General features: G+C 46.4%; 1 protein-coding gene across 1 annotated transcript in view; it reads left to right on the top strand.

Annotated features, from left to right (window-relative positions):
* Nucleotides 1-1,330: 1,330 nt before the first annotated feature.
* The window catches only part of HECW1 (HECT, C2 and WW domain containing E3 ubiquitin protein ligase 1), a 252,394-nt gene continuing 242,999 nt past the window's right edge, over nucleotides 1,331-10,725 (top strand). The window contains exon 1 of the mRNA XM_058825358.1: nucleotides 1,331-1,458. Coding sequence (XP_058681341.1) covers nucleotides 1,429-1,458 — 30 coding nt within the window. The 5' untranslated portion in view covers nucleotides 1,331-1,428. The remainder of the gene's footprint in view (nucleotides 1,459-10,725) is intronic.

Raw genomic sequence — 10,725 nt, 5'->3', positions numbered from 1 at the left:
TGATTTTCCTTCTGAGGTTCTGCTTATTTGATTCTAATTTCTCCTGTTTCACCTCTTCAAGAAAGAAAATTGGATGATCAAGTGGAAATGAGAGGCCACAATGTGTCTGAAAGTACTTTGGAGTGAACTGATGAGCAAATTAAAATTGGTATTTCTTGCACTGATACCAAGCACAGGAAGTGTTAAATACATAGAAATTTGCAAGAGGGGAGATTGCTAAGAAGGTTTTAGAAACAAATGTAGCTTTATTTGTGAAATTACTGGACACATTTGTGGCTTTCATCAACATGTTTTTGCTTTAGGATACAAGTTAAGGTCCAGAAGAGTCTTGAAAAAATTGATATATTTAGTAGTGGGTGGGTGTGAAACCACTCCAACAGCATGGTTTATAAAACATGCTGTTTAAAAAAACCTTTTATCTAGAAAAATTAGGTGAGGGGGTAAGTGGGCCTCTGCAGGATTTTTCTGTCTTTTCCCTCTGCCAGCTGACAAGAAGAGCTGTTCTTCAACCCTTTCGACCGGTGGATGCACTCACAGCAAGTTGCTGCTGGAAGCTGTAGCCCCCTGCAGTTCCATCAGCTCGTGGTCTGGTTTTGGTGAACCGGTTTGCAAGACCTGTGGGAGAAACGCATGTAGAGCACCTCTGTCCCCATCCTGAACTGCATTCTGAAATTTGCTCTTTTCACAGCTCTGATACTGTGACTTTCTTTGTCCAGGGGCTAAAGTCACAAACCCCTGTCCAGGAGGAGAGGCAGGAGATGACGGTGGTGCAAGGTGCGTGTTCCCTAGGGGAGGAGACCGCTGCCAGAGCAGTAGTGCCGCCCTAGCTCTTGCTCAGGTGAGCGGGGAAAAGGCTTTAATGATCACCTCGCAGGCTCTGGCCCTGGTGAGAAGTTGATGTGAAGGCATCAGCCCCGACTTCAAGGGGCAAAGAGGAGAACAGGTTGGTTTTTTCCGCCTCCACGCTCGGTGCGTGGTGAGCCGGGCTGCGTGCGGCGATGTCCCCGTGCGATCAGTCGCGGAGAGCCGGGATGCTGTGCGGGGCAGGATGGTGAGAGAGGAGCGGGAGGGCGGCCCGGGGTGGGCTCCGCAGGCGGGCGGGCGGCCTGGGCAGCGCGGGCCGGCCGGGCGGGAGGAGCGCTGAGGGGCGGGCCGGGCCGGGCCGGGCCGGGCGGCGCTGCCGGGCCCCGCCGCGGCGTGTGGGTGGCTCCAGGCGGCCGGTACCCAGCGACAGGCGGCGAGGTGGGAGGAGGCTGGCGGGGCGGAGGAAGAGGAGGAGGGAGCGCGGCGGTGCTGCGAGGCGTTATCAGCCGGTGCTGGACTATGGTGCGGCTCGGCGGGGGCTGACACGCCGGCAGCCCGCCCGCCTTCCTCCCTGCCGGCTGACAGGCACGTGTGGGATGTGAGAGCTGCCCTCGCCGGGGGAGCATGAGCTGTGCCCAGGCCGGCATTGTCCAGGTACGAGGGGCTGCTGCCGCCCGGCCCCGGGTGAGGGTGGTGGGGCGGGGGCGGGTGCTGTCGGCTCCCAGCGGAGAAGTGCGAGGCGGGATGGAGCTGGTAGCGGCCTCGGCTCCGGGAAAGGCCCTCCCCGGGGCCGGCGGGATGCGGTGGCGGGTCGTGGGTGTGCGCTGTCACCGTGCCCGGCTGCGCCGTGCCGCCTTTGTGCCTCGGAGGTCCGTGCGGGATGGGATCCCCGGCCGCGGCCGTGAGCGCTGCCCTGGGCGGGGGGCGGCGAGCGGGTCTCGCTCTCCGGGGAGCTCCTTGGGCCCCGGTGGGATACGGGCTGAGCCGCCGGCCTGTCGGCTGAATTCCACTAGCGACCAGATAGTGTAGAATTATGATGAGCGACGTGCCGGCGGGGATTGACATCATTTGGGGATGTGGATGCGCGCAGGCGGTGATGAAGAGTCCCGTGCCGAATTTTTGGTGGTTATGTCCTTTCCTTGTGAAAGCAGAAGCCCCCAGTTTTGGTTCTTGGCTCCCTGACAATGCAGCAAAATTTAAAGCACGAACTGCTCCCCCCCACCCCCCCGGTGCTCTGTTGCTGTAAGCCAATCTTGTGACTTCATATTTTGGTTATTACCTTGTGTTATTATGTAACTGAATTTTTTTGTTAGCAATTAAATAAAATAACTTATAAGTATGTTAAGAACATTGCCCTAGCCTGTAGCATTGTCAAATGCTGCGTTTCTCATTTTGCAGCCTGCATAGATAATGGGTTTGCACTGACATGGGCAGTGCAATTCATTTTGTTCTCTATTGCATCGTTTCCCGTGTGTTTTTCTGTAGTTGCAGAAGAAATTAGTTGGCTTGGGTTTAGATTTTTGCATCCTGCTGTTTGGAGCTGCAGTAGTCTTTTTTTTTTTTTTTTTTTGTTTTCTTTTAATATATATGCTGCACTCAGCAGAAGTGCGTAGTGAGACTGTACAACAGTCAGTCAGGCTCCTGTCCCTGTGTTTACCAGCACCACTGTCGTGTTCTGTGGGGCACCTAGCCCTGTCTGAACTGGGCAGCAATTAGGGGCAGGGTGCTGCTGTGCCAGTGGTGGCACATAGCAGGTGGTCAGCTGTGCCGTTCTGATTAGTGCTCATGCGAGGATTGCAGTTATTACAGTAATTCATTTTGGCTTGGGGATTCATTTTGAAAATTTGGATTTTCCACTAAGAAGGGATTATCATTTCTCTGTGTAGTACGTGTGTTTTGTGAAGAAGTGGAGTACGGTATGTATCCTGGCTGCTCTCTCTGCTTCCCTTCTGTCTGTCTCTGAAGTGCACACCCAGTTTGGACAACACAGGTGCAATGTTGATTTTCATGCTGGAACCAGAACAAGATGTAAAAGGCAGCACACACTTAGTCAACCCACACCACTCATCCTGTCAATGCAGTCTCAGTCTAGTACAGGGGAAAGGAGTGTGTGTTCTTACAGGGGAAATGTGGGGTCTGTTTACTTGTTTGTTTCAGGAGGGTGAGCAGGGAGTTGGGTCAGAACAAAGAGAGGTTGATGTCCAGCATTTGTGAGCAGCCAGCAGCATGCCAGTTAAGAGTGGGGGGCATGTTTTGTCACTTGTGTGATGCTATTGCTGATGTGTTTCTGACTTAATGTGACCTGAGCTTTGGACTCCTAAACTTTTAGTGTCAGTCAGCTTACTCATTTGAAACCAGAGCAGGCCAGAGCATGAACTGATCCACTCAAGTGATTTTATCAGGAACTATCAATATCTGAACGTGATGCTGATTAATTTGAAAGCAAACTGTGTACACGTGCTCAGAACATATCGAAGAATTAATTCCAAATCCATATGCTCAGTATTTTACGTGCATTCTAATAACAAATATGGTCCTTGCTGTTTTCTAATAAATAACTGGCTAAGACTTGTTACTGAGGTGCATTTTTCAGTGGCTTTGTGTTTCATGTACATGGCATGCGATCTTGCATCCTTTGCCATTGTGAGATAATCCCTGTGAAGCTTCATGAAGTTTTGCACATGCTGTGTCAGATGCTAAGTAGCATTCATTCAAGGTAGTGCTAAATCCTTCTCCTTGTCTCCTTTTCAATAGTCTTCTTACAAACAATGCAGTGACTTGGAAAAATAGTGAGAGCGAAATCTAGTTTATTAGCTGCCTTTTGAAATACTGCAAAAGATGTGGCCGTGGTATTGTGGGGAGGATTCAAGTTGTGAAAGTGATGGTGTTGGACAGTTGGTGTTGGGCCAGGAGCTGTTCTAATAAAGAGGATAGGTTACCTGTGTTTTAAAGCTCCTGGATCTGCCTTGTGGATACAGGGGATTAAGATTGCCCCTGTGGTTTCACCTCCGCAAGATGCTTCTAAAAAATACCCAGCAAAACAACCTCCTCATTTCCATAACAGTTGGAAAGTTCAAACAGAAGGGCTTTTAGTAATTAAAAAAAGCAATTCCAAAATATCTTTGTTTGTGATGATAGATTTTTCCAGAGAACGTAGCTTGTCCTCATTATGACTTTTGATCTTTCTAAATATCTCTATGGTCCTGTCTTTCCCTATGTAGTTTCCTCCAAAGTTAGGGGTACCCACAAAGCCTGGCTTCAGCATGTACAGATCATAGTCCTTGTAGGCCTCTAGAGACAGGGAGGAGAACTCAAGCTTTAAGCAAGTGCTCTGGCTCACTGTCCGTCCTGTTCTGTAGATGGGGTGCTTACCTAAGCCTAAGCCAAAATTACGCATTTGAGAGCAGTGCCCTGCACAGTTCAGCTGGGTGTCCGTATATACGTGTAGCTTACGTGGATGGATGATGCCTGCAGCTGCCACAGCTTCCCAGCAGGTACAGCTGTGAACCATCACTGCACTGGGAGTCACCATCACCTCAGATGCTCCCTTGCCTCCAGTGGCACCTGTGCTGCTGGGAATGCTGCTGTAGCGTTGGCCGTGTCCCTCAGAGTGGCTTGCAGCAGCTGGAGGATGATCCTGCCCATACGGGTTTGTGTATCTGCCTATTAGCAGGAAAGGGAATTGTGACGCCCCCTTTTCTTCAGGATGTCTGTTGTTTGTTTACACTCAGTGGCTTTCTCGGTTTTGGCAATAAGGAGATGAGTCAGTTTTGCTTCTGTTTAAGGCTTTTTTTACCCATTTCTCCAGTAACGTTTCATGTGCTCTTGTGATTCTGCAGTGGCTGAATGGCAAATACTGCAGGCATTTGGTTTAATTCCTTAGAAGTGTATTTCTATTGGCCTTAGATACAATGACCATTAATTCTAATAAAGCTTAAAACAGACTAGATCTTATGTACTTATGTATTTGTCCTAAAACACAGCAATACTTTGTTTTCTAGTGGTAATCTCAGAAGGGTAGGGGTCGTGCAACTCAGAAAAAATAAAAATGCAGTCAGTAGCAAAGAACAAGATAAGATGCCGCCTACTTTAGTTGATTTTTTCCAGCTGAGATTTGAGGCCAGCGAGATGCTTAGAATTAATTAAGAAGAAATGGCAAGGTTCTTTGATGCAGGGAGCCCAGGGTCATTTTCCTTACAGTTAATGAATGGTGGCTAGGAAGCTATATAATGGGTTTGTGAGTCAGTCTTGGCCTTTTTTGGTGAGCCATGTCTGGCTAGGGTATCCTGTTGTTAGCTCTGAAGTAGGAAGTTTGAATTCTTCAGGCAGGGCTCCTTAGGAGATGCTGGGACTGTCCCTCGGCAAGATGATGTACTCAATCTCAGATGTTTATGGAAAATGGACCAGAAAGACTGGTCCAAACTACAGGTGAAATGGGCTGTTGTCCCAGGCAGCAGACTGCTGGGGGCAAGTGGCTGGCTGTGGACTGCTTTTGATTTTGCAACAGGGAGGAGCTGGGTTGAAGCAGGGCAGCAGCTGAGCAGGGCTCCCTTGCTGCAGTACCTGTTGCAGCTCCCATTTGTCCTCTCCCTCCAGGGGTGGCAGCAGCAGAAACCACTGTCAGCTCTTCAGGACTCTCCCTTCCCAACTTTCCACTAATAATCTCACCCTCCTTTTCGATGAGTTCAAACAGCCTTAGCTTGATCCCAGCTCCTCATCCTTTAGTCCAGAACATTGCCTATAATGCAGATAAACTGTGAGATGGCTTGGGAGCTGGGGAGGAGTGATAAGGCAAGCCGTTTCTCCGAGATCCTAAAACAGGGGGAAACCCCGGTGCTTGTGTTTGAAATCTCGAAGTCAGTGATCAGCTGTGTTCCCCAGGGAATCGCTGTGCTCCATTGTATTGGGAAGTTCTCCGAGGACACAGCAGTGCAGGCAGCGTTCCCCTGCTGCAGAGCAGAAGGTCTGTGGGAGAGAGCGTGTGCACAGCAGTCAGGAAACCTATTATTGAGACCTAGGCTGAGGTTTCATTTCATGCATTTAGCAAAACAGGCTTGCTCTTTCACACTTTCCAGATATTTTTATATTTCTCTGCAGATGCTTATAGAGCACCAACATTTGTTTGGTTTCAAGCCTGAATTAAAATTCCCAGCCAATGTCTGGAGGCAAAATCAAAAAGGCAAATATTTCTCCCAGAATTAAAATCCATTTAAATTTGAGAGTTGTTAACCCCTTAAATAGCAATGGAGTATAGAATCTATCTTGGACTGAATCACTTGTGTTTAAAATGGAACATGCTCTAAAAATAAATGGTTAATTTCTTCAGTGTAGTCAATATGGAATTTAGAGATCACTGATGGAGTGATTTGACATCCATCTCCATAGCAGGAGTCATCTGGGAAGTCTGTGATGTTGAGGGCATTTGTTTCTATTAGCACCTTTTAAAGTAGTTTTGTTAATGACCTCTTGAACACTAGGACTGAAATGTGTCATGTGGTAAAATTAATTTTTCCATTTCATAGGAAAATGTGTGCCATGTGCACCTGCCATTGCAAAATCAGGTTCCTCAGGTCCTAAAATGTGTGGTTCAACAGGCCTGTCTGTTTTTTTTTTTTTTTTAAAGGAAGCAGGAGCCTGCTGTATTTCTGGTGCCAACCAAATGCTTTCACACATCTCCATGTAAAATTTAGGATGGCATCCTGCAAGCTGGAGAAGATCTGATGTTGTGCTACTCACTGTATACAGAAGGAGGATTGGTTAGGAATAACTCTCTGAAACGTGTAAGCAGAAGAGGTGGAGCAGGAAATAGTCTGCTTTTCCCAAGGGTAGGAGGAGAGCAATAGAGGGGGGGGGAATTCTTGATAACATGGTCACACAAATCATTATTTACTGTGGTTGTATGGAGCAGGGATGGGTCAAGGAGCTTCTCTTTGGATCTTAGGAGTTGCCGTGGCTTTTCTTCCTCCCCAAAACAAACTATCCTGCCAAAGTCTGTCTCTTTGGCAGCATGTACATTACATGTTGTAGAGATTTTGCTAAGCTAGGTAACAAGCCATGAAGTTGGGCATAATCCAGATTTGCATGTGAACTGTATGCCTGTTAAAAGGCTCTTCCTAAACTGTCTGAACTGCAGTCCTTCTAGCTGGATACAGTAACTCAGGTGTGTGGGACTACCTGTCTGGGCATCTGGGCACTATTACAAGTGCTTGACAAACTACTGGGATGAATGTGATCATCTGATGTTCCCAGCCTGGGCAACTTGCTGCTTTTCTTTAGAAATCTGGGCCCTTTCAAGACTGATAGTGTCATTAAAGTAAGAGATACTGTCTTATTCCAAGGTCTTAATGCAGCCTCAGGAAAATTTAGATTTAGCATTCACATTTTAATGCAGAACATCTGTCAAGTATTGGGGTATTTGTCAGTGTTCTTTAATGATGTGTTAAAAAAAGTCATCTGAGAGACCCTAGAATTTTTAATTTTAAAAATATATACACTTTTCTTCAATGAGGTATGTTTTGTGTGCGACTGCATGGCTGCCTTAAGAAGACAAAGAAAACCCCAGATTTACTCTCTAAAGCCTCATCTTGATTTAAATACCAAAGTTTAGTTGCCACATGCTTAACCATGAAAAGTGGGGTAAGCAGATGAAATATTTAATCTCGGAGTCAGAACACAGGTTTCCAAGATGATGCTGTTTGAGACTCATGAAATGCCCAGTAGCCATTAGACGGTCTCCTATTCTTGGTTACAGGCACAGGAAAGCTGTGCAAGATAAGGAGTAAGGACTTTCCATGAACTCTTAAGTTGCCTAATTTGACTGCACCATGCTCTCAAGTGGTAGCCAATGTGAGGCCATGATTCAGAAACATTACATACGTACCCTGAGTCACAGGCAAGCCATGATGCTGAGATAAAGTGTTATTGAGTTTGGTTTGAGCATTGAGAATGAGCAATACTCCTTCTAAAGTTATTTGGAACTTTTCTTGATGAAAGACAAGGCCTCTGATGATTTTATTTATTTATTTATTTACAGAACTGAGTGTCATAGGGAAGCTAGCTGTGTCCTGTGCCAGCGTCAAGCACTGACATTTCTTTCTCATTACTCGAGCAGCAGGCTAAAGCAGAAACAGCCACAGAAATCACTACACAGACCAGGTATTAAGGACTAATGAGCTGAACTGTATTTTCTCCTCCATTTCTTAGGCTGGAAGATTATTTCAGTAGGGAAACACACGGTCCTGTGGTAGACCCCTTTCCAAGAGCAAACACTTTGGTGGTTTATAAGGGTCAGGGTACCTCATTTACCTTCCTTTTTGTTTGCACTTCTTAATGTTCCTCAAGGATTTTGCTCTGTGTGTGAACAAAGCTCCCATTAAAGAATAAGATTTCTCACCTGACTAAAGCCAGCCGTTCTTATGTTGGTCAGGAAACTGCATCCTGGTGTAGAGTATTTCCCACTCTTGAAATTTGACTTTGCCTTATTCTTTCATGCTCCTCAGAACTGTAACTCTCAAAGAATCCTTGCTGCATGTATTCAAAGACTCCCTCTCTGCACATGTGTTTTCAGTCTCTTTGATAGTCTGTTCTCCCCCTTCTACCTTCCCCCTGCTCAAGAACCAAGTGAATTCAAAGTACTGTTCTTTGCAATGCAGTTTGCTGCACAGGTAGCATTGGTCATGCAATTTCATGTTTCAGATAATTAAAACATGTCTAATAACTCAGACTAATTCTCCATACCCAATAACATGATGTAGGCTAAAACCTTAGTATGTGTATTTGAGCAATTATGTTAGGGCATTTAATTAAAAGCATGTATCACCTAATTGTATGTCTCTGAGTCCTTAAATATTGCTATCTTTTGCGTGGTGCTGAGAGGGCACTTGCTTATCATGAAGTGCTTAGGGCAATTTACAAATTAGGTTTTACTGTTGCTGGGCAGGGAATGAAAAAGTTTTGGTATGTGGGAACAAAATCACAAGCAGGAAATGCAGCAAAAGTGTAGCAAATGTGTGGTGAAGTGTTCTGGGTGCCTCTGTGTTCAGCTTGCCAGTTGTGTTATTGAGGTTTGTGTAGAGGTGGAGCCTACAGTGGGTGGAAGAGGACAGTATCTTCTAGAAAAGGAATCTAAGGAGCAGCTGCTTGACTTGCTTGTTGGAGCCACACGGTAATTTTTTGACATGTGGGCTGTATTGGCTTATCCATCTTCGAAGATCATCAGAAGCCCAGGGAAGTTGCTGCAATACTTCTAGAAAGGGGCCGGCTGCCCTCATGCCTCCTTTCCCGACCCACCCTGTCTGCAAAGGTGACTTTTTGAAGTTTGGAATAGAGGTAGTGGCTCAGGCCAGGCTCCCTGCAGGGTTTTTTCAACCTTGCACCATCACTATCTTTCAAAAAAACCCTAAAAAAATGTCTAAGGCTCTGAGTGGAAATGAGTAACAACTTCCCAAAAGATAGTAGAGAAAGAAGTTGCTTGATTACAGCAAAAGGATGATGTAGGGCTGTGGGGGAGAGGTTGTATGTTTAAACCTCTGTTTGGAGTGGGAATATAAATGTTTCTGGTAGAGCCTCTACTTCTGTAAAATATTTTAGTTGCCTAGTTCTTATGAGGATGATTTTCTAATGGTTATAAAATGTGGATTTCGTGCATATGTGTATGTATTATTTGTTGGGAAGAGGTTTGTTCTCCAAGTTAAATATATGCCTGGTTTGACCTATTTTTTCCCAACCTAGTTCTGCCAGCACTGCGTGTGCACGCGTGATGTTCCTGCTGAGGGAGTCCCGCTGACCTTAGAGAGACAAGGCACCTTAGGAGAGCTGGTGTGTAAGTGGTGGCAGTGCTAGTAGGCTCAGGGTTTGCATGAGATGGGCTGTCAAGCTGGCTCAGCGAGGGCAAGATGAGAAATAGGGTGTTTGAGGAGGTGTCTGATTTAACACCGAATTATCTGGCAGCTCGGCAAGGGTCGTGAATAATATGCTTGGCTGACTTGTGACCTTGTCACAGTAGGTCTGAGGTGGACAGGAGATCGGTCTACTTGATGGCCTTCTAATAACTCACTGAAAACCCAGGTCATCTGCTTTAGCTACCTGGACCAAAAAGGATATAAATGCAGCATTGCTAATCCAAATAATCCTTGTGGGACCACGAGAGGGGGTATCCACGTGCTGAAATGAAAAGTGATAACAGGGCCTTAAGCAAATGAAGATCTAAGCTGCTAAGTGTACATAGCATATCGTGAGCTTACTAGCTTATGTCCAGGACACTATAGCCATGTTTCAGGCAGTGCTGCACTATAGTAGGAGTCCTAGTGAAATATATGTATTGTACAAATGGCCTTGCCCCAATCCTAGTTGTTCTAAATGGGCTGCAGCTGTGATATCCTTAATTGGGTGGCAGCTGTGGCTAATGAAGGTAACTGGGACAAAAGGGGGTGGGTTGGCCAGTCAGGGGGAGCCTTGGAGGAGCCCTGACGAAGAAGCAGGAAAAATATTGCTGTGAAGAGCTGCTTGTGAGAAAACTACCCAGAAGGTATGGGACTCTAGAAATATGAACTACAACAATATGAATACAATACTGCACCAGAAAGGGAGGCATGACAGATTATCTTGAGTTGGCTGCATGAGACTGGTTTATGTGCAGGGCTCTGCTGTCCCCAGGACTTCTATTCCCTGTGTAATAAAGGCAAAAGCAGCTTGCTGCATCTCTGCCCCCTCAGTGTCATTGTGCCCTGGATGAAGTGCAAAACTGGTTAACAGTGCCTGAAGGGAGGCAGGTTCTCAAAAGCAGGAACTCAGAACTGGTGTGTTGGGTAAGGCGTCGTGTTCAGGGAGGAGCTGCCCTCCCCAGGCAGGGTGTTACTGTTTCTCTTGTACCTGATTTAGATCTAGGACCTAGATCTGTGACTTTCCAGGAATGTGTCCTAA

This window comes from Ammospiza caudacuta, chromosome 1 (assembly GCF_027887145.1).
Source record: "Ammospiza caudacuta isolate bAmmCau1 chromosome 1, bAmmCau1.pri, whole genome shotgun sequence".
NCBI lineage: Eukaryota > Metazoa > Chordata > Aves > Passeriformes > Passerellidae > Ammospiza > Ammospiza caudacuta.
Note: the sequence above shows the minus strand (reverse complement) of the source record. Positions and strands in the feature narration are given on the sequence as shown.